Source organism: Trachypithecus francoisi, unplaced genomic scaffold (assembly GCF_009764315.1).
Source record: "Trachypithecus francoisi isolate TF-2019V2 unplaced genomic scaffold, Tfra_2.0 Lachesis_group16, whole genome shotgun sequence".
In the NCBI taxonomy this organism is placed as follows: domain Eukaryota; kingdom Metazoa; phylum Chordata; class Mammalia; order Primates; family Cercopithecidae; genus Trachypithecus; species Trachypithecus francoisi.
This window is the reverse complement of record NW_022681461.1, coordinates 62,480,153-62,504,320: the sequence shown is the minus strand read 5'-3', so window position 1 is coordinate 62,504,320 and position 24,168 is coordinate 62,480,153. Positions and strand designations below refer to the sequence as shown.

The window sequence follows — 24,168 nt, the reverse complement described above, 5'->3', positions numbered from 1 at the left end:
AGGCCTCCTCAGCCATGTGTAAATGTGAGTCTATTAAACCTCTTTTCTTTATAAATTACCCAGTCTCAGGCAGTTCTTTATAGCAGTGTGAAAATGGACTAATACACTACTGTTTAAGAACTCCAATAGGAGGTGTAAAACATCTACCAGAAATAGATTTAATAAGAGAAAAAAAAAATTTTTTTTGAGATGGAGTCTCACTCTGTTGCCCAGGTTGGAGTATAGTGGTGTGACCTTGGCTCACTGCAATCTCTGCCTTCTGGGTTCAAGTGATTCTCCTGCCTCAGCCTCCCAAGTAGCTGGGTACAGGCACCTGCCACCACACCCGGCTAATTTTTATTACTTTTAGTGGAGTCAGGGCTTCACCATGTTGGCCAGGCTGATCTTGAACTCCTGACCTCAAGTGATCCACTTGCCTCGGCCTCCCACGGTGTTGGGATTACAGGCATAAGCCACCATGCCTGGCCAAGAAAAGTGCTTTTAAGTGTGTAACTGATTCAATTTGGATGAAGGTGAATAGCCCCCTTCAGCCAACTGAGGTAGGCAGACTGAAGTGAAATAAGGAAAACTTAGCATTTCCTTGTTTGACTTTTAATGGAATAATGTCATTGCCAGGCATGGACTCAAAGTAGGCACTTGGTTAATATGTATTGAATGAAAGAGATGAGTAGGTAGGCTTTTAGGAAGTGGATCTCTTGACTGACTCCCAAATGCTGGTCATTGCATTTCTAGACCAAAGGCCACATTTTAGAAACAACTGGGGAGTCTTCTTCATGGACACATGCCCAGCCCCATTAGAGCATCCTGGCAGGGTGTCCAGCCATGTACATGTTTTGGAGCTCCTGTGGTTGAGACACCACCTGTTATACAACCAGCACCTTGTTATCTCTGCGGTCCGGGCCTGTGCTGATCCTGTGATATTTTCACCCTGAAATGAAGACTCATCTCAACATCAAGGTCAGTAAAACAATTCCTGTCCTTAAAATTGATTCATTATTATTTGAATTTCAAACAGCAGACCAACCATAGCTCAGTGTTTCTCAAGAGCATCCTGTGGAGCCCAGTGTGTGAGACGCCCAGAAGAAAGCACTCTGTGGTCAGGTGGGTTTCTGTGCCATTTGCTGCCACCTTCCCTGCAAACGGTGATTTACAGCACACATTGTTCTTGTGTCTGTTCTGCAGTGATAAAACCCATTGAACTCAGTGGTTCCCAAATGTACTGACCCTGGGTCTGTTTTACTCAGGGGACACTGTTAACATCCTGTAGAAGCACAGTAGCAGGTATCCAGCCTACATACGAAAAGACAACCAGAACCAAATTTGGCAGGTACATGCCTGGAACTCTGTTTCATTATAATATAAAACTATGAATTTCATTCAATAAATCTATATTGAATAGGATTCACTCTTGGGATGTCAACTTTTAAAAATAAGAATATCAGCTACCATTATGTAATCTTTTTTCATGATAATTATGCCGTCTGGTTGAACACAAACTGGCTGGGTGTTAAAATCCACTTGTGTTTATGACATTTAATAATGTCCTAAGAAGGCAGCCAGAAGAACCTTGGTTACTATTTTTCAAAAGTGGCTCTGCATTGCTCCTATATAACCCCGTGCATTACTCCAGTCCTGAAAGGGAAACTGAAAGGGAAACTGCCAAAAATAAAGTTCTTCATTTAGGTGACTAGGCACTCCCAATATTTTTGCCCTAGGGAATACTGAGAGACAAATCTCCAAGATCACAAATTATTAATAGTTGCCCCAGAACTGCTGGTGGCCATATCCCCTGGCATATGGAAGGGCCCAGAAGAGGCCACTTTACTGCAGAGGCCAATAGAAGGTATGATTGGTGGAGGGATGGGGGGTGGTTGGAGGGGCAAATGGAAGGGAGCTTGAGTCACTAGATCCAATCGAGCCCACAGTCATGGCCACCACTGTTCCTCAAGTTCTATGAGCCAGCTGTTTTTTTTTTTTTTTGCTTTAGCTAATTTCAGTTGTGCTTCTACCACAGCTAAGATTCATGCCTAATGTATCTTTCCCCTAGATTACTCCCTACGTACCGTAAAAATCTGGTGTGTAAATACACATGAAGGGCATCCCTTGTCCTTATTTGCTATGTTAAAAATATTAACTCTTAGCTTGCTGTGGATGCCAGGAATGCCTTTTTCCCTAGGAGGGATCAGGCAGTAATGAATTTGGAAAACTATCAGAACATGGGAATCTTCATTCCCAAAGAATATGGGAGGGAGAACAGCATATTTTTAATTTGGACAGTAAGATGACCAGCCATTAAAGAACCAGGTAAAAGAAGTTCGTTTATTTAGGCTTGTTAGTGGGCAAGGTTGAGACACTGGCCAAGATACTTTTTTTTTTTTTTCTGGGGGGGTGATAGGGTCTCAGTTTGTTGCCCAGGCTGGAGTGCAGTGGAACAATCATGGCCTCGACCTCCCAGGCTCAAGTGGTCCTCCCACCTCAGCCTCCTCAAAAGCTGGGACCACAGGTGCACACCTGGCTGATTTAATTAATTAATTTCTTTTTGTAAAGTGTTGCCCAGGTTGGTCTCAAACTTCTGGGCTCAAGCAACCCTCTAGCCTCGGCCTCCCAAAGTGTTGGGATTATAGGCATGTGCCACTGTGTCTGGCAAAGATATTTTTACTGAAAAGGACAGAGGGTATACTTGGAGGTAAGGGACCCAATTCCATTAGTCTAGCCACAAGCATCTGTTTCCTTATAACCACGGTCTTTGGTTGGGCTGCTGTAACTAAGTATGAACTGGGTGCCTTATAAACAATAGACATTCCTCACAGTTCTGGCCGAAAGTCTAGGTTCAAAGCACTGGCAGATTCAGTATCTGGTGAGAACCCACTTTCTGGTTCACAGATTTTCTGGTTCACAGATGGTACCTTCTTGCTGTGTTCTCCCATGGTAGAAGAAATGAGGGGGGTCTCTATCTTGAGCCTCTTTTAAGGCACTACCCCCATCCATGAGGGCCTCACCACCATGATCTAATCACCTTCCAAAGGCCCCAGCTTCTATTACCATCACCACGGGGGGGGGGTGGTTAAGGTTTCACCACGTGAATTTTGGGGAGGATACAAACATTCAGACCACAGGAGCCACTGAATGTGGGGAGCAAGACAGCTCCCCAGCTGCTCAGTGATGGAGAGCTAAGAGGGTGGAGGTCTGTTTTCTCAGCCATTCTTAGTGTTTTTATTCTAGGACTGATCCTAACATGAGGATCACAGGCTTTTTGTACAATGGAGTTCTGTTTGTATTTTTTTTTTTTTTTTTGAGATGATGATGGAGTTTTGCTCTTGTAGCCAGGCTGGAGTACAATGGCATGATCTCGGCTCACTGCAGCCTCTGCCTCCCAGGTTCAAGCAATTCTCCTGCCTCAGCCTCCCATGTAGCTGGGTTTACAGGCGCCCAACACCATACCTGGCTAATTTTTGTATTTTTAGTAGAGAGGGTTTTACCATGTTGGCCAGGCTGGTCTAGAACTCCTGACCTCAGATGATCTACCCGCCTCGGCCTCCCAAAGTGCTGGAATTATAGGTGTGAGCCACCGTGCCTGACTGTTCGTAATTTTTTTTATGAATATAAATAAGATCCCCAGGACCGCAAGTGTAGGGATGCTAAATAACCTGTCTTGATCCCTCATCTGGTGAGAAGTAGAAAAAGGATTAGATTCCGGACGTTCTGATGACCAGGCCATATCCCCTGAGTGCTAAGTTTGACATAAAAAATTCGTTACAAAGATCCTGCCCTCCTGTCCCTGGACATCACAGCTCTTGCTGGTTCTTGGGCATTCTGACTCTGGGACTTACACCAGCATTCCCCATGCCCCTCCAGGTTCTTAGGCATTTGGACTTGAACCAAGTTATACCACCAGTTTTCCTGGGTCTCCCTAAGAGTGGAACCCTGATCCAATACAATAAGTGTTGCTGTAAGAAGAGAGCCCATTTTCTCTCTTTCCCACCAGGCACAAACCAAAGAAATGCAACAAGCAAGAAGGTGGCCATCTGTAAGCCAGGAAGAGTGTCCTTACCAGAAAATGAAGTGGCTAGAACTTTGATCTCAGAATTCCAGCCTCCATAACTGTGAGAAAATACATTTCTATTCTTTCAGCCATTCAGTCTATGGTATTACATTATAGCAGCCCAAGCAAACTAAGACGACTACAGGGGTAAAAATGAGCAGATAAACTTCAGGGCACTAAAAACCAATCATCTGCTTTTCCTTACATACTCACATCATTGCTACTGCTACCAGGCTACTCTTCCCTCTTGTCTGCTCCCAAACAGGGTAGAGCGTAATGGTTCCTAAACATTTCCATTATACCTGTACAATTCTGATAGAGTTGTAAAAATGGGAGAATATGAAGGTTGTTCAGGCTTCCTAATGACATAGTCTGAGATTCACTCTGCACTAAATGTCCCAAAATTCCAGCCACAAACACAGCAAAACTCAAAGTCAACATGTTTTCATTGAAAATAGATTTCATTTCATTCAAATTAGAAATGTGTTCTGCCAAAACCGCCTCCCAACAAAGGTCTCTGCTTGATAAATGAAAAGATAGTAAAAGAAAACTTCACATTTCTTTTTATGTGGATCTATCAAAAGGTACATAATCAAAAAAACTTCAACACCCAACCTGTCCATGAGGAGTCTGGATGATTCACTCTGAAGGAAAAGGGGAGAGAAGAGAGAATCACTGCTCTGATTTGGTATCTATCCATGTCAGTTAACACTATAGAAAGGAAAATGACCCTCAAGAGAAAGGTTTCATTGAACAGAGGGTAAGAGGAACAATAAGAGGATAGGAGACACCTCCTGAGAAGGTTTGCTTGTGCTCAGCTGAAGATTAATAAGAAACAGTGAAAAATCAACGTCCTGTGATCCGTAACTTTAAAGACAAGCTTGGCTCTTTCTGGCACTACTGACATTCCCACCATTCTAGCTTCCAAATTCTGGAAAAAGAGAAGATTAACAAAAATAGAGAATGTAGAAAGTTCTGGTTTTGTGCCTGCAGGATTGGCACCAAAACCCTGGTGCTCACTTGCTCCATCTACAAGGCAGCACCCCTCCCAGAGGCAGCCGGGGAGGCCTCTCCACCAGGGCCTGGGCTGGCTGGTGGTGCGACTTCCTCCCTGGGCGCAGCACCAAGTGCAGGTCTCCTACTTGGCCATCTTGCGGATCATGTAGTTGAGGATGCCCCCATTGAGGAAATAAGTGAGCTCCACGTCAGTGTCGAACCTCATGACAACCTGGAAAGTCTTTCCAGTATCCAGCTGCGGCATAAAGAAACAGAAGAATCATTGAGGGAGGCGGCGAGACAGCTCTGTTCAGAGGAGATTCTGCCCAGCCTGCCCCTCGGGTGTGGTCCACATGTCAGCAACACCAGCAGCACATGGGGACATGTAAGGCTGCTGGCCCCAGCCCAGACCCACTAAATCAGAAGATGCATTTCAGCAAGATCCCTGGGAGGCTGCTTTGCCCATTCAAGTTTGAGAATCACTGCAGACTAAATGATTGGAGGGGAGAGGCATCTAAGAACTAGAAATAGCTTCTCAGGGCAGTAGCTATTAATGTCATTGGGGTGATATTTTCTAAACCTCTGGGGGCTCCCTGTGGACGGAGTATCCAATCAGCAGAGATTTCATTAAGGTTGTCCCTTAGGCAGCTGGCCCACCTGCTTATCTGAGACACAGACACCAAATCCCCCCTGGGACCTGGTGCTGGGCACTTTATCTTTACCTTGCCTAGGGATCTGTCAGTTTTACTCTTGGGCTAATCAAAGCCTGGTGCCTATGGGCAGGCTTAGGAAGGGGTGAGTATATCTGTTGGTCACATTTTTATAGTGAAATGTTTTAGGGAATGTGAAATGTAACATCCCTGAGCTCTCATCATGATCTTCTGCCTCTGGGCTGAGTGAGACCGGGAACAGGGTACAGCCAGGGGGTGGGAGGTAAGAATGGAACTGAAGATAACTCTATGAATAAACAGAGAAATTAATAAATCCATAGGCATCATCCTGTGTGGTGAAGGCAGGTAGAAAAGGTGCTAGTAGGCCTCCTAAGTCTAATGCAGTCCTACTGAGTGATTTTTTTTACCTTCCAAACCTCACTAATTTCCTTCTAACAAGACTGGTTACAAACAAGGGGACCCCTTTTGATGGGGCCTGGCATAGAGAGGCTCCAGCTTACCTTGACCTGAACTTTCATTTGTGGTTTGAGGTTTTCTGGAATAATGATAGTGTATCGTTCCCACCCTGTGAGCCCCAGGGCATCCGCATTCTCACCAGGGAGATACTCAAGTGGGATCACCCCCATGCCAACCAGGTTACTGCGGTGAATGCGCTCATAGCTCTCGGCCAGGACAGCTTTGATTCCCTGATGAATAAAGACAGTAGTTTAGACACAGTTCCAACCTTTTCTTTGGATATACAGATTTACAAAAGGCTCTGTGAGAGAGCTGGCATCATGGCCGAATAGGAACAGCTCCGGTCTGCAGCTCCCAATGAGATCAACACAGAAGGCAGGTGATTTCTGCATTTCCAACTGAGGTACCCAGTTCATCTCACTGGGACTGGTTGGACAGTGGGTGCAGCCCACAGAGGGTGAGCCCAAGTGGGTTGGGGCGTTGCCTCACCCGGGAAGCACAAAAGGTCAGGAAACTCCCTCTCCTAGCCAAGGGAAGCCATGCGAGGCTGTACTGGGAGGAATGGTGCAGTCCGGCCCGATACTGCACTTTTCCCATGGCCTTTGCAACTGGCAGACCAGGAGATTCCCTCCAGTGCCTGGCTTGGCGGGTCCCACACTTGCAAGGAGCCCAGAAAGCTAAGATCCACTGGCTTGAAATTCTTGCTGCTAGCACAGCAGTCTGAGGTCAACCTGGGATGCTTGAGCTTGGTGGGGGGAGGGGCATCGGACATTGCTGAGGCTTGAGTAGGTGGTTTTACCCTCACAGTGTAAAAACTGGGTGGAGCCCACCACAGCTCAGCATCGCCGATTGCCTCTCTAGATTCCTCCTCCCTGGGCAGGGTATCTCTGAAAAAAAGGCAGCAGCCCCAGTCAGACACTTATAGATAACACCCCCATCTCCCTGGGATAGAGCACCTAGGGGAAGGGGTGGCTGTGGGCGCAGCTTCAGCACACTTAAATATCCCTGCCTGACAGCTCTGAAGAGAGTAGCGGTTCTCCCAGCCCAGCGTTCGAGCTCTGATAAGGCCAGATTGCCTTCTCAAGTGGGTCCCTGACCCCCGTGTATCCTGACTGGAAGAGCTGTGGCTGGCAGGAGAGCTCTGGCTGGCAGCTGGTGGGTGCCCCTTTGGGATGAAGCTTCCAGAGGAAGGAACAGGCAGCAATTGTTGCTGTTCTGCAGCCTCCGCTGGTGATATCCAGGCAAACAGGGTCTGGAGTGGACCTCTAGCAAACTCCAGCAGACCTGCAGCAGAGGGGTCTGTTAGAAGGAAAACTAACAAACAGAAAGGAATAGCATCAACATCAACAAAAATGACGTCCACTCAGAGACCCCATCCGACGGTTACCAACATCAAAGGCCAAAGGTAAATAAATCCACAAAGATGGGGAGAAACCAGTGCAAAAAGGCTGAACATTCCAAAACCCAGAATGGCTCTTCTCCAAAGGATCACAACTCCTTGCCAACAAGGGAACAAAACTAGACAGTGAGTGAGATTGACAAATTGACAGAAGTAGCCTTCAGAAGGTGGGTACTAATAAACTCCTCCAAGCTAAAGGAGCATGTTCTAACCCAATGCAAGGAAGCCAGGAACCTTGAAAAAAGGTTAGATGAATTGCTAACTAGAATAACCAGTTTAGAGAAGAATATAAATGACCTAATGGAGCTGAAAAACACAGCATGAGAACTTTGTGAAGCATATACAAGTATCAATAGCTGAATCGATCAAGTGGAAGACAATATATCAGAGATTAGAGAAAAAAGAGTGATAAGAAATGAACAAAGCCTCCAAGAAATATGGGACTATGTGAAAAGACCAAATTATGTTTGATTGGTGTACCTGAAAGTGACAGGGAGAATGAAACCAAGTTGGAAAACATTCTTCAGGACATTATCCAGGAGAACTTCCCCAACCTAGCAAGGCAGGCCAACATTCAAATTCAGGAAATACACAGAACACCACAATGATACTCAACAGGACACATAATTGTCAGATTCACCAAGGTTGAAACGAAGGAAAAAATGTTAAGGGCAGCCAGAGAGAAAGGTCGGGTTACCCACAAAGGGAAGCCCATCAGACTAACAGCAGATCTCTCTACAGAAACCCTACAAGTCAGAGGAGAATGGGGGCCAATATTCAACATTCTTAAAGAATTTTCAACCCAGAATTTCATATCCAGCCAAACTAAGCTTCATAAGTGAAGGAGACATAAAATCCTTTACAGACAAGCAAATGCTGAGAGATGTTGTCACCACCAGGCCTGCCTCACAAGAGCTCCTGAAGAAAGCAATAAACATGGAAAGGAACAACCGATACCAGTCACTGCAAAAACATACCAAATTGTAAAGACCATCAATGCTATGAAGAAACTGCATCAACGGGCAAAATAACCAGCTAACATCATGACAGGATCAGATTCACACATAATGGTATTAACCTTAAATGTAAATGGACTAAATGCCCCAATTAAAAGACACAGACTGGAAAATTGGATAAAGAGTCAAGACCCATCAGTGTGCTGTATTCAGAAGACCCATCTTAAGTGCAAAGACACACATAGACTCCAAATAAAGGGATGGAGGAAGATTTACCAACCAAATGGAAAGCAAAGGAAAGCAGGGGTTGCAATCCTAGTCTCTGATAAAACAGACTTTAAACCAACATAGATCAAAAGAGACAAGGCCATTACATAATGGTAAAGGGATCAATGCGACAAGAAGAGCTAACTATCCTAAATATATATGCACCCAATACACAAAGCAAGTTCTTTTTTTTTTTTTTTTTTTTTTGAGACGGAGTCTTGCTCTGTCGCCGGGGCTGGAGTGCAGTGGCCGGATCTCAGCTCACTGCAAGCTCCGCCTCCCGGGTTCACGCCATTCTCCTGCCTCAGCCTCCCGAGTAGCTGGGACTACAGACGCCCGCCACCTCGCCCGGCTAGTTTTTTGTATTTTTTAGTAGAGACGGGGTTTCACAGTGTTCGCCAGGATGGTCTCGATCTCCTGACCTCGTGATCCGCCCGTCTCGGCCTCCCAAAGTGCTGGGATTACAGGCTTGAGCCACCGCGCCCGGCCAAAGCAAGTTCTTAGAGACCTACAAAGAGACTTAAACAGACTCCCACACAATAATAGTGGGAGACTTTAACACCCCACTGGCAATATTAGATCAAGACAGAAAATTAACAAGGATATTCAGGACTTGAAGTCACCTCTGGACAAAGCTGACCTAATAGACATCTACAGAACTCTCTACCCCAAATCAACAGAATATACATTCTTCTCAGCACCACATCGCACTTTTTCTAAAACTGACTACATAATTGGAAGTAAAACACTCCTGAGCATATGCAAAAGAATGGAAATCATAACAAACTGTCTCTCAGACCACAGTGCAATCAAATTAGAACTCAGGACTAAGAAACTTGCTCAAAACCACACAGAAACTGAACAACCTGCTCCTGAATGACTGGTAAAAAATGAAATGAAGGCAGAAATAAAGATGTTCTTTGAAACCAATGAGAACAAAGACACAATGTACCAGAATCTCTGGGACACACTTAAAGCAGTGTGTAGAGGGAAATTTATAGCACTAAATGCCCGTAAGAGAAAGAGGAAAGTTCTAAAATCAACATCCTAACATCACAGTTAAGAGAACTAGAGATGCAAGAGCAAACAAACTCAAAAGCTAGCAGAAGGCAAGAAATAATTAAGATCAAAGCAGAACTGAAGGAGATAAAGACACCAGAAACTTATAAAAATTAATGAATCCAGGAGCTGTTGTTTTGAAAAGATCAACAAAACAGACTGCTAGCCAGACTAATAAAGAAGAAAAGAGAGAATAATCAAATAGATGCAGTAAAAAATGATAAAGGGGTATCACCACCGACCCCACAGAAATACAAACTACCATCAGAGAATACTATAAACACCTCTATGCAAATAAACTAGAAAATCTAGAAGAAATGGATAAATTCCTGGACATATACACCCTCCCAAGACTAAACCAGGAAGAAGTTGAATCCCTGAATAGACCAATAAGTTCTGAAATTGAGGCTGTAATAAATAGCCTACCAACCAGAAAAAGCCCAGGACCAGATGGATTCACAGCCGAATTCTGTCACAGGTACAAAGAGGAGCTGGTACCATTCCTTCTTAACAATAGAAAAAGAGGGACTCCTCCCTAACTCATTTTATGAGGCCAGCATCATCCTGATACCAAAACCTGGCAGACACACAACAACAAAAAAAATTTCAGGCCAATATCCCTGATGAACATCGATGCAAAAATCCTCAAAATACTGGCAAACCGAATCCAGCAGCACATCAAAAAGCTTATCAACCATGATCAAGTTGGCTTCATCCCAGGAATGCAAGGCTGGTTCAACATACGCAATTCAATAAATGTAATCCATCACATAAACAGAACCAAAGACAAAAACCACATAATTATCTCAATAGATACAGAAAAGGCCTTCGGCAAAATTCAACGGCCCTTCATGTTAAAAACTCTCAATAAACCAGGTATTGATGGAACATATCTCAAAATAGTAAGAGCTATTTATGACAAACCCACAGTCAATATCATACTGAATGGGCAAAAACTGGAAGCATTCCCTTTGAAAACTGGTACAAGACAAGGATGCCCTCTCTCACTACTACTATTCAACACAGTATTGGAAGTTCTGGCCAGGGAAATAGGCAAGAGAAAGAAATACAGGGTATTCAAATAGGAATGTCTCTGTTTGCAGATGACATGATTGTATATTTAGAAAACCCCATTGTCTCAGTCCAAAATCTCCTTAAGCTGATAAGCAACTTCAGCAAAGTCTCAGGATACAAAACCAATCTGCAAAAATCACAAGCATTCTTACACACTGATAATAGACAAACAGCCAAATCATGAGTGAACTCCCATTCACAACTGCTACAAAGAGAATAAAATACTCAGGAGTACAACTCATAAGGGATGTGAAGGACCTCTTCAGGAACTACAAACCACTGCTCAAGGAAATAAGACAGGACACAAACAAATGGAAAAACATTCCATGCTTATGGATAGGAAGAATAAATATTGTGAAAATGGCCATACTGCCCAAAGTAATTTACAGATTCAATGCTATCCCCATCAAGCTACCATTGACTTTCTTCACAGAATTGGAAACAACTACTTTAAATTTCATATGGAACCAAAAAAGAGCCCATGTCGCCAAGACAATCCTAAGCAAAATGAACAAAGCTGGAGGCATCATGCTACCTGCTTTCTGACTTCAAACTATACTACAAGGCTACAGTAACAAAACAGCATAGTACTGGTACCAAAACAATTATATAGACCAGTGGAACAGAACACAGGCCTCTGAAATAACACCACACATCTACAACCATCTGATCTTTGACAAACCTGACAAAAACAAGCAATGGGGAAATGATTCCCTATTTAATGAATGGTGTTGGAAAAACTGGCTAGCCATATGCAGAAAGCTGAAACTGGATCCCATCCTTACACGTTACACAAAAATTAACTCAAGATGGATTAAAGACTTAAACTTAAGACCTGAAACCATAAAAACCCTAGAAGAAAACCTAGGCACCATTCAGGACACAGGCATGGGCAAAGACTTCATGACTAAAACACCAAAACCAATGGCAACAAAAGCCAAAATTGACAAATGGGATCTAATTAAAACTAAAGAGCTTCTGCACGGCTAAAGAAACTATCATCAGAGTGAACAGGCAACCTACAGAATGGGAGAAAATTTTTGCAATCTATCCATCTGACAAAGGGCTAATATCCAGAATCTACAAAGAACTTAAATTTACAAGTACAAAGCAACCCCATCAAAAAGTGGGCAAAGGATATGAACAGACACTTCTCAAAAGACATTTATGCAGCCAACATACATATGAAAAAATGCTCATCCTCACTGGTCATTAGAGAAATGCGAATCAAAACCACAATGAGATACCATCTCATGCCAGTTAGAATGGCGATCATTAAAAAGTCAGGAAACAACAGATGCTGGAAAGGATGGGAAGAAACAGAAACGTTTTTACACTGTTGGTGGGAGTGTAAATTAGTTCAACCATTGTGGAAGACAGTGTGGTGATTCCTCAAGCATGTAGAACCAGAGGTACCATTTGACCCAGCCATCCCATTCCTGGGTATATACCCAAAGGCTTATAAATCATTGTACTATAAGGACACATGCACATGTATGTTTACTGTGGCACTGTTCCCAATAGCAAAGACGTGGAACCAACCCAAATGCCCATCAATGATAGACTGGATTAAGAAAATGTGACACATATATACCATGGAATACTATGCAGTCATAAAAAAGGATGAGTTCATGTCCTTTGCAGGGACAGGGATGAAGCTGGAAACCATCCTTCTCAGCAAACTAACACAAGAACAGAAAACCAAACATCGCAGGTTCTCACCCAGAAGTGGGAGTTGAACAATGAGAACCCATAGACACAGGGAGGGGAACGAACATCACACACCAGGGCCTGTTGGCAGGTGGGGGGCTATGGGAGGAACAGCATTAGGAGGATAATGTAGATGACGGGTTGATGGGTGCAGCAAACCACCATGGCACATGTATCCCAGAACTTAAAGTATAATAATAAAAAGTAAACACAACAATGAAATACAGCATACAAATAAAATAAAATGTTTGCATATATTTTGTAACCTGTGCCTTGCTACCTCTATAATTCACCATTTACACCACGTTTTTAGTTAATGTCAGAGTAAAAAAAGTCACTACAATCATACTACATTCTATCAATGTATAAGAAACCCACTTCCGTTATAAAATGAAGGATGATAAACCTAAAAATCAGTCAGCATATGCAAATCTGGAAATACTCTTAGAGTTCTATTTCTGAAATATTAGTATTAAATACCAAAGAATTAATTATCTGATGCTTTAAGCTTTTTATTATTTTACTTCCAAGTCTAGAATATTGATAATGAGATGGTTCATAGACAGTGATGACAGTAACTTTTACCTTTGTTATATCTTGAAAAGTCACTTGGTTTTATGGACTTTTATAGGCCCTCATTTCCAGTAATTGTATACTATATTTCAGTGAAATCAGATGTCTAATATCACAGGAGAAAAAGATGCTCTAGCCTAATTTTGCCGTACATCTTCTAGACTGAAGGTCACAATGATGAGTTTTTTTTTTACATTAACTTTGTACTCTAAGGGAATTACATCTTGAATACATGTAGGATGACAGAAAATGGCATAATTAATCTTCAGTTAGTGGTCCTTATGTTTGCCTCATAACACCGTGTTTTCTTCTATTATATTGCTTTGTAATTGTCTGTTTACTGGTCTGTGCCCTACCCCACATTATAAGCTTCTTTGTAAGTTAGAACTGTTCTCACACCTAAATTATTTGTAAGTACCTATTAATATTTTACATAAAATGTTATCCTCTAGTGATAAATAACACAACAGCTAGTCTTCACTGATTACTCACAACGTAAAGGCACTATGTAAGCACTTAAATAATTCCTCTCATTCCACCCTCCACTAACCCGGGGATGTAGATGCCCTTATTGTCCCCCTTTACCCAGGGAGTCGTGCTGGTATCTGGTAATTGGACCCTGGAGTCTGACAAGTGATGTAACATGTTTGAGCAAACTTACATCGTATCTGGAATCCACATCGCAAAACAACATAACATTTTTCCCTTGATTTTTTCCCACTATTTTAGCTGTATCAGCAGGCACAGAAAGTTCAATCAAAAAACCAACTTTCAGAACATACCACAGATAAACGATTACCTCTTGTGTACTGCTTTTACACTTTCTGCTTCAAAGACCAAACTGTGTTGAATATAGTCTTGATACTAAGCTTAAAGTATGTTTTACTGGGAATCTATAATCGGCAATATACAGCAATAAAGGATGGTACTCCATTAACTAGAACTCCTCATTAGTTTATTATTAACTGTCATATAATATTAAAATACCCTAAGAGGTCTCTTGATATCTAGGGCACACTTTTCATTGCCCAACACCAAGGTCACTTTAGGAGCTTGTTGAAAACATAGATACTTGGGTACTACCCCAGATCTGCTGCATCAGAATGTCTTGCAGGGAGCATGGGTGGGAGGGGACTAGTGATTCTTATACTTTTGAGAACCGTGAACTATAGCGCAATGGTTCTCAACCACTGCTGCATACCAGAATCAGCAGGGGAGGCTTTTAAAATCCCAATGTCCAGGCCTTTCTCCTTACCAATTAAACCAGAATCTCTGGAGATGAGATCCAAGCACAGGTATTACAATAATAATCCCATAAGTGTTTCCAAACTTGCAAAGCACTGCTACAGGGAGAGGGCAGATTCTTTGGGGCTGTAGATATTTTCTAGGGTTTTAGGGATAGGCGGATGTACTCTGGGGAAGTAGAAAGCTTTCTGAACACACCCTATTCATGTCACTAGCTCTGTGCAAAGGCCATGCTGCTGTGCTTCAGAAGCTGTAAATCATAGCTGTCCACTGCTCTCTGGGAAGTACAGTCCAGCACCGCTGAGTGGCCCCGCCTGGACAGCTACAGAAGAGCGTATGGCTTCCTGGGCAGCCAGAACTCAGCAGTTCTATAGAAAAGTCTGCACTCCAGAGAACCCCTGGGGACCAGTTCTCTTATCCTCTATCAGATCTTAGAGTTCCCTACCTGAGTGCTGACTGCTTGGGTCGCATTTTGGCTACCAGCTCCCAACCCATTTCCTAAAATCCTTTTTCTTCTGCAATTATCTGGATCTTTTCAGTAGTTTCCAGAAAAGACAGGCCTTTGACCTACTACTAACTAATCAGAGAACATTTCTATTTTCCTCAGAGCAAAATAACCAATGAAAATAATAGGTGTGATGTTCAAAGACATTTTCAGAAGCCTGGATGTCTGGAGAACTGCCTGCCAGATGGCCACATTTTTTTTACTGCACTTCTGGATATGGACTTAGTGTTTCCCAAGTGCATTAATTTGTGAGCCATAAATGATTTAAATTGACATCAGGTAAGCCATGTTTACCCCACCCTGAAGATTCAGGCTGGGTGGCACGATTCTTCTCTGCTTTTAGGGCAAGCAAATGCTCAAGAGGTAAAAGCTCTCTGCTCCTTGCATGGCCCTATGGGGACACCTCAAGAGGTGGAGCCCCGAGATGGTGGACGGTTCTAAAGAGCTGCCTGGGTGAGTTTCCCTCTCTCATGGAGAGCCCATAAACAGATATTCATAGGCAGTGAAGAGCAATTGTAAAAAGTGATTCTCCCAATTTTCCAGAAGACTTAGAACCCATTCTTGCCGAAGAAACTACTGAAAAAGTTCAGGCTCCTCTTCTCTTCTGTGAACCTGACAGACAATACAATAGCCCTGGCTTATTCCTGACATCCACCTGGAACAAGGTACTTGAATAAATTTGGGGTCCTCAGCCTCTGAGAATGTTATAAAAGCCATGACACTGCTCCCCAAGAAAGACATCTATGTACACTTCTGGATATGTTTCAGAGACTTCACAGACCCTACCCCAAAACCATTCTACAGACACGCCCCCAAGGTTCATTAATCAATGACAGATCCAGTTCAACTCTGCACTGCCCTTCACCAAGTAAAATAAATCCAGAGGCACTAAGAAGCAGGCCAGGAATAAACGCTACATGCTTTTTTGAGCTTGCTCTTCCTTGACATCTTCTTGGAAAGTAAAGCAATAGGATTTGTGCCTGGGGACCCTCACAGTTCAGAGGGCAGCTGCCTCCTGGCTGCTTCATACTCACCAGCAGGAAAGGGCCCTTAGCTGCCCAGTCTCGGGAGCTGCCTGCACCGTACTCTTTGCCAGCCAGAACGATCAGGGGAAGGCCTGCCTGCTGGTACCGCTCAGCAGCATCAAACACATCAAGCTGTGGAAGAGAAAAGGAAGTTTTACAGATGCAGGAAAGGCAAAGAGTGGACACAAGTCCCCTGAGCCCTGGTGAGGGCGGGGCCAGAAGGGTCTGCAGATGACCAAATCTGTGCAATCAGACATCTGGTCTACAAATTCCCAATTATCTTGATCTTTTTACTTCAACCAAATTTTGTATTTTTTTTTTTTTTGAGATAGAGTCTTGCTCTATTGTCCAGGCTGGAGTACGATGGCACGATTTCAGCTCACTGTAACCTCTGCCTCCTGGGTTCAGGTGATTCTCCTGCTTCAGTTTCCCAAGTAGCTGGGATTACAGGCGCACACCACCACACCCGGCTAATTTTTGTATTTTTAGTAGAGGTGGGGTTTCACCATGTTGGCCAGACTGGTCTTGAACTCCTGACCTCAAATGATCCTCCCACCTTGGCTTCCCAAAGTGCTGGGATTACAGGCACTTAAGCCACTGCACCTGGCCTTAAATTTTGTATTCTTAAGAACCATTTTATATTCTTTTGACAGAAATGCCTAATTGTTGTTGGTTTTATAAAAACATTGGAATCCTAAGGCATCAGGGGACAGAAGGAAACTAGATCAGATTTTTTCTTTTCCATTGATTAAATTATTTTAAAACTCAAAAAACAGAATCCGACCCAAACATTAATTTTGACTCAATATCAGAAACTCAGTAAGGTCAGTTGTAAAAGGTAGGAAAACACAAAGAAGGTAACATGTTCTGAAATTATATAAAATGCAAACTTTTATTAGTCACCTTTCTTCCTGGAGGTCAAGGGAAGAGATGCTACAAATGCAAATAGAAGCCCAAGTAAATAAAAGGTAGAAAAAGATTAATATTTTAGTACATGAGAAACATCTTACACAAATAGATTTGTTTCTCATAGGAAATCTGAATATCTCACTGAACTGAGACTTTACTCTGCTGATTGAGCAGTACCATTATTTTTCCTGGCTATGTAAGTCCTAAGATAAAATTCCTCAAAGGAGAGACAGGAGCTAAAGAAAACTCTCAAACAGATTTTCACAAATTCGTATTTTGGTGTACTGATGGAACCTGTGGTTAATTTCACATGGCATTACCTAAATGTGGATAGGATTCTGTATGTCTTCAGTTAGACAGAACTCATAAATATAGAAACTGTCACAGAAATGGTGAAAACCTTCTTCTAACTGAATTGTCTGGATCCTTTCAAAGACCAGAAAGAAACAACTTATCTGATATTTTCAGAGATTATAGCTTTGGGTATTAAAAATGTGAGTGTGTGTGCTTTAAAAAGGACTGCAAAGTTGACAATCTCATGGCAAAGCATGTCATGTTACCCAAGATCAGAAGGACTAAGCAGGTCTAGAACTCAGGTCTCCTGACTTTTCTATTAAACGCGCCATGCTGAGAGCCATCAACAGCTTAGAAAGAAACAGCTCCCTGCACTCTTATGCTCATCTAAAGAGAACACAGCATTTAGCTATTTCTTCTGTTACTGTGCCTGTGTATCTCTAGGTATTATGTTTAAACTACTAGTTCTTGATTTCTCCATTTTTTAAAAATTATCTGTCAATTTCCTACTTTGAGGATTTACTTCTCTTAACGATCTCTCCTCTTTCACACATTTCCCTTCTCCCCAACCTCCCAATACAGTTATTTTGGTAAGTCAGCATTTGGTGTTTGCATGATTATGATGATGTAAATACTATTTACAGCTGAGCCAGGTAATGTACTACGATTTCCTTTTCTTGGTGATTTAAGACATGTTTCACTGGAGTCAGTAATTTTCATTTTTTCTATGTTTTTCCTGTTTCTATGTCCTTACCCATTCATTAAGCCCTGCAGTACAAATCACCTTTAAAGACATTCAAACACATCAGGCAATTTACCACTTTAAAATCTCTGTCATGGAGCTATCATTCCTGGAGCTCTCAGTCCTGTTCCAACTTGGGCTGACTGCTTGCTCTCTGGGCTTGGTACATTCCTGTTACAGAGTACTCTTCCCTCACCAGCATCCTGGGGATTCCCTTCATCTGGATCCTATGTCTTCCCCTTTAATTTACTCCCTCATGTTGGTGAAACACGTTGCCAAGTAGCTTCCTAAGGAAGGTATTGAGGACTAGTTTTTAAGCTTTTGAATATCTGAATGTGTCATGACTTTAAGTGCACTTGACTGGTGATCTGATGGGCGTAGATTTTAGGATGCAAATCATTTTCCTCAGTCTAAGTTTCTAGCATCAAGAAGTCCGGAACACGTCTTATTTCCTGTTATTTCATGTAAGCTGTTTTTCTCTGGAAACGTTTTCTCCTTTTGTTGCTCTTAATTTCACAATGATATAACTTGGAGTGAGTCTTTTAAAATTATTTAGGTGGGCCTTCAGTTGGCCTTTTCAATCTGGATTCTCAGACCATTCAGTTGGAGAAATTTTACGTGTAGTTTTCCGTTTTGTTTTGAAATAATTTCCTCTCTTGCATTTTTTTGGCTCTCTTTTCAACACTTCTATTTAGGCAGGTGTTAGGGCCTCCTGAGTTCAGTTCTTACATTTTTTTCTCTTATCTTTCTGTTACATATTCTAGGAAATGTTCTCAACCAATTAACTTCTCCTTTGAATATTCTTTTTAAATTTAAAACATTCTTTCTTGTCTTCTGATTGTTATTTCATAGCAACAGAAAATGAACTCTTCTCTAAGGATATAATTTTTTTTCTTTTACTTTTTGCACCCCCCCCCATCCCCCTGTTCAAGTATTGGCTCAAATATCTATTCATCCTTGATTCTGTCTCATTTAAGATGAGACTCTAGACATCTGACTAGAAGTTCTATGTCAAGCAGGGCTGGTAAATGAGTGTGGTACACTGTGACGTTTATTAGGGGTCCCCCTAAGTCTATAACTACAAGTCTTTCCCCTTGGTCTCTCGGGTATTCCATCATTCAACATGTATCTTTTTTCATTTAATATTCTGTAACCTCTGCTATTCATTGAACAAGCATCTGCTGTGCTAGGTCCTGGTTATCAATGCTTATCTCTAAAGAACGCGTTTGTGTTACAAAAATACAATCAGTTACAAGTGAGGCAGTATGTGTGGTGGTAAAGGGCACTGACTTGAGCCAGACTTGTTGGGTTTTAATTTCAGCTTTTCCACTGTGTGACCTAAACGGGTAATACGACTTCTTTATGCTTCAGTTCTCAATTTAAAGCACAGATAATCATGGTACCTACTTCAAGGGGTTGTTATGAGCATTATATAAATCAATATATGCAAAAAGCTTAGGAGAACACCTGGAATGTGGTTAAGTGCTGCAGACATATTAGCTATTATTATTTTAAAATAAGTCGGCAGGGTTATTTCTCAAATAAGTTAAACAGTTTACAGGCAATTTCACAGCATTCACTGGGAAGGGAAGTGACACTAAGGACCTATGACATGTACCAGACTCTATGCTAGGTTTTATATTTCATTCCATTTCATTTTAAGCCTCACAGCTTTCTTCCAAGGTAGGTAGTATTTTTACTTCACAGGTGAGAAAAACGAGGCTCAGAGATGGAAATAACTTCAAGGCCCCACAGCTACTATAACGCAGAGCTGGGAACAAACAGTCCCTGCTGCAACACACTGACCATGGTGCTCCCATTAGCACCAAAACATACCTCCAAGCGCCTCTCTACTCCTTTTCATGTGGATTAGACGAATTAAATTACATGCCAATAAGGTCATACAATAACACTTCTTGATAAACACCCTTTAATTTAACCCGGTATTTCCCCTTCAAATACTTTAAATGAAATTTCACTCAAAGCTCAATTCCTAAGAAACAAGACTCGGTGAAACCACGGTTTAGAATCTTTAAGCAACAAGAAAAGGTTTGAATTTGTCAGTGATAGATTCTATGCATATAGACACCTGGCAAGGAGGACTGTAGTTAGTCTGAGGTAGGATGGAGCTGTGAAGAAAACCTAAAACCAAAAGACAAGTAACTGTAAATATCCAACCTCCACCAAGGCTGACAAATGCTAGTGTCTGCAGGAAGCAGAAAACAATACTCACGATTTCCCCAGAAGGCAGATGGATAGTCTGTGGTGCCTGCTTGTTCAAAAATCTGTTTAACAAGCGAATGTTGGCAAATGTTCCCCGTGCCATGACAGCGTCATTACCTCGGCGGGAGCCATAGGAGTTAAATTCTCGTGGAGTTAGGCTAAGGAGGCAAGCAAGAAAGGAGCTGGCTTAGTGAAGCAAGCAAAGATTAACTTTAGCTTACACCAAGAAAAGAAAAACAAACAAACAAACAAACAAAAAACATAGACCTGGCTATTTCTCTAAATCTCCTAAGCATTGTTCTCCATGGCAGAAAAGCTGTCCCCAAAGCTTCAACGGAGAACAGAGAGAGGTGAGAAGGGGTGGTGAGAGGCATAACTCAGTATTCTCCTGGGTTAACTGTCTTTCAAATCTGGTTAGGAAAATAAGAATGAAATCTAAAAAAGAATATTTTATTTGTTAGTAGGGTAGCCTATAAAGCTTCATATAAGATAAAGAGCTAAATTAAAAATAAGTGAGAAAATGAAAGCAAAGAGAAGAATTACGGTAGGCAAATCAGATGGAGCCACAAATAGGGGGAAACACAAAATACATTCCATAAAGTAACCAGAAATAGTTTCAAATTTGTCCCTGAGTTATCAGGAACTCAATGCAAAGGAAAGACACACAACTGGCACCATAACTTACAACTTCCCTGAGAGAAAAATCAAAAGCAGTGCCAAAGAGGCAGAACAGTTATTTCTGGTCCCCAAACCAGAGGAAATCTTGTCTATGAGCCCTCAGTGAAAGGAAACTTTGCAGTGTCAGGAAACATACCTTACAATTAACACAGTGATCAGTTCACTGAGCTGTTCCTTAAAATACTAGGGGGTGGATGTGTTAATATGATTTAATTAATGGTTAGATCAAATTTAAGGACTGAGAGAGTTTAATGGGCTTCAGGAGCAGGTGAGTATGTCTTGGAATCCCTGAAACTATCCAAAATGTTGTGGGTATGTGCATTTTTCTGAGAAGGCATTAGATTTGCTTTCATTCAATTCTCTGAAGTGTTCATGCCTCAAAAGGGGTCAAAAATCAATCGAAAAAAGGCATTTGGATTCTGTTCCTCAAATTTGCTCTGGGGAATCGCTGAAAGAGCTGATTCAGGAGATAGGAATAAGAACCAGGAATTTTTATCTCCTCACATGATTCTCATGGAAACTCAGACTGGGGAACCACTGACCTCGAGTAATATTAATAGATAGTAGTTGATAATATTGGTATACCTATGAATATCAGCACACTACTGAAGAACTGATAAACAGATAAGTAAGCTGCAAATCCTCCAAGCAGTGCTCTATAAACATTAGGTTTCTCAACCAGGACCTGGCAATGCATGTCAGGTTCTGCCTGTGCCCCAGGTTAAGAGCAGAGCCTTGTACTTTAAAGATCAGCCAACCTGGGGGCAGGGATGACAGCTGGGCCTAATGTATACACTAGGTCCCTCTCCCCTTCCCCTTGTTGGGATTCACATGTTGATCGTTTCTTCCATGGAAGCTGTTAAGGAGCAAACAGAAAACGCAATTGGTTTTTAAGCCCCAGGGTTAAGCCTCAGTGAACACTGAGAGTCTGATTCTAAAGGGTGAAAAGAGAAATGCTGGCCTCATTTACTCCATTACACCATTTTTGCCTTTAGTACTTCATGCCTCACTCATACTTACCCTCTGTTAGTTAAGTAGCGAGCAGCAGGACTGTTTCTTGCAATATTTCCAGCTGGAGAGATGTGGTCAGTCGTTACCGAATCTCCCAAATTTAGCAGCACATAGGCATCCACTATAGATTTAGGGGGCTGAAGATCCAAAGTCTAGCAAAGAATACAAAAAGTCAGCATTGGCCCAGGTTTTCTCAAGCAAGTTACCAGATCAGTCTCAATGATGGTGGCCCATGGACCTGAACCAGATGACAGTTCCACAGCAATGCACAGAAAATTCTAGTGTTCTAGTTTTTATCAAAGATGCTAAGAAAAGGTGAATTTACTCAAAACATTCATATCTCAATCTTGAAGAAAAGGTAAAGTACTGGCAATGTCCCCTCAAAAGCAACAGTAATGCAGGTGCACATGACATTCTCTCTCTTCACATCCCTAGAATGCCTCAGATGCTGAGGACAACTGGAATCCTGACTTCTACTGCATCCCCTTCCCACAGTGACCCACCCAGGAAAGCATAAACTTCTAGATCATCAGTTTCAGGGACAATGTCCCTGGTTTTTATGGGTATAAGGTTCACTATGGTGGGCAGTGGGGATGTTCTCCTGGAACAGTCCCTCAGACTCTACTAGGTTTAAGTCCAGGTGATCACCAGGGTGCCTGCGTACATCCACATGGACCCCCTGCATACAGAAACTGTAGGCCTACGGCAGCCAAGTATCCCCGCCTCCCTGGCAATATCTGCTTGGATTTGCAAAGGTTTTAATAAAATGGGTAGTCAAAGCAAGAGTATGGGGTAATAAAGTAGATATGATTAGGAAAGAAATCCTTCAAAGAATTCATTTTGTTAAAAAATAAAAAGCCATACCAGGTTTTCAAAGAATGGTGGTGATTTGATATATGTAGATTTGGAATTCCAGAAAAACATCTTATCTGATGGGGTTGCTAAGGCATTCCAGCTTTCATTCACAGTCTTAAAAAAGAAAAGAAAGGCAGATCTAATCACATCCCATTCTAGAGAAAATTTAATATGCAAGCACAAAACATACATTCAAGCTAAAAGGTACACTAAAAACCTTTTTTTTTTTTTTTTTTTTTTGAGGCGGAGTCTCGCTCTGTCGCCCGGACTGGAGTGCAGTGGCCGGATCTCAGCTCACTGCAAGCTCCGCCTCCCGGGTTTACGCCATTCTCCTGCCTCAGCCTCCCGAGTAGCTGGGACTACAGGCACCTGCCACCTCGCCCAGCTAGTTTTTGTATTTTTAGTAGAGACGGGGTTTCACTGTGTTAGCCAGGATGGTAAAAACCATTTTTATTCTTAATAGCCACACACAAGAGTTCCTTTATACTACTAGTGTGTCATGCTAAGTAACTTAAAAATCCATAGATACTGTGGGCTGGGCGTGGTAGCTCACATCTATTAATCCTAGTACTTAGGGAGGCTGAGGTGGGAGGATGGCTTGAGCCCAGGAGTTCAAGACCAGCCTGGGCAAGATGGCAAAACCATGTCTCTACAAAAATTTAAAAAAAAATTGGGTGTGATGGCATGTGCCTCTAGTCCGAGCTGCTTGGGAGGCTGAGATGGGAGGATTGCTTGAGCTCAGGAATTTGAGGCGGCAGTGAGCTATGATCACACTACTGCACTCCAGCCTGGGTGACAAAGTGAGACGTGGTCTCTGAAAAACAAACAACAACATACATATGCACTGTGATAGGCAGCCTCTGGGATGGCAGGAGGCATCCTGCCTCCCGGGATTCATATCTCTTGTTGACCCCCTCCTGTTGAGTGTAGACTGAAGCTAGTGACTACCTCCTAGATTAGGTTATTGAGACCTGCCTTCTGTCTCTCTTGCTCTCTTGCTCTGATGGAAGCCAGCTACCATGTGAGCTGTGAAGAGACCCTCATAGCAAGGTGCTGAGGGAGGCTTCTAGCGAACAGCCAGTGAGAAATGGAGGACCTCAGTGCAACAGCCCTTGAGGAACTTAATCCTGCCAACAGCCACATAAGTGAGCCTAAGAGGACCCTTCTCCAGAGACTGCAGCCCCAGATGACAACTGCTGGAACCCTGTGAGAGTACACAGTGAAGCTGTGCCTGGATTCTTGACGCACAGAAACTGGGAGACAATATATGTTTGTTGTTTCAGCTCTATATTTTGGGGTAATCTGTTGCATAGCAATAGATAACTAACGCATATGCTTATCAATAACTTATGAAATAATAATCCAGATTGTACCAAAGGGGAAATTACTCTGAGTGTTTTGGGAAGTGGCCTTCCAGGTCACACAGACACTGGGTAGCAAATGACAGCTGCTATGCATTAAAATTGGTTTGAATTCTG

The 24,168-nt window shown here is 42.4% G+C and overlaps 1 protein-coding gene and 1 long non-coding RNA gene across 3 annotated transcripts in view; one reads left to right on the top strand and one right to left on the bottom strand.

Annotated features, from left to right (window-relative positions):
- The first annotated feature begins 378 nt into the window (after positions 1-378).
- LOC117098704 lies at positions 379-24,168 on the top strand. Its single transcript, XR_004443552.1, has 3 exons — positions 379-1,101; positions 1,716-1,843; positions 23,701-24,168. It is a non-coding gene; the product is annotated as an uncharacterized LOC117098704 (long non-coding RNA).
- Positions 4,485-24,168, bottom strand: part of ACO1 (aconitase 1) — a 69,391-nt gene continuing 49,707 nt past the window's right edge. For both annotated transcript variants that reach the window (XM_033237534.1, XM_033237536.1), the window contains 6 exons: positions 22,700-22,804; positions 21,845-21,987; positions 20,157-20,304; positions 15,988-16,110; positions 6,210-6,395; positions 4,485-5,294 (listed from right to left, as the gene is read on the bottom strand). In XM_033237534.1, the coding sequence (XP_033093425.1) occupies positions 5,181-5,294; positions 6,210-6,395; positions 15,988-16,110; positions 20,157-20,304; positions 21,845-21,987; positions 22,700-22,804 (819 nt within the window). In that variant the 3' untranslated portion in view covers positions 4,485-5,180. The remainder of the gene's footprint in view (positions 5,295-6,209; positions 6,396-15,987; positions 16,111-20,156; positions 20,305-21,844; positions 21,988-22,699; positions 22,805-24,168) is intronic.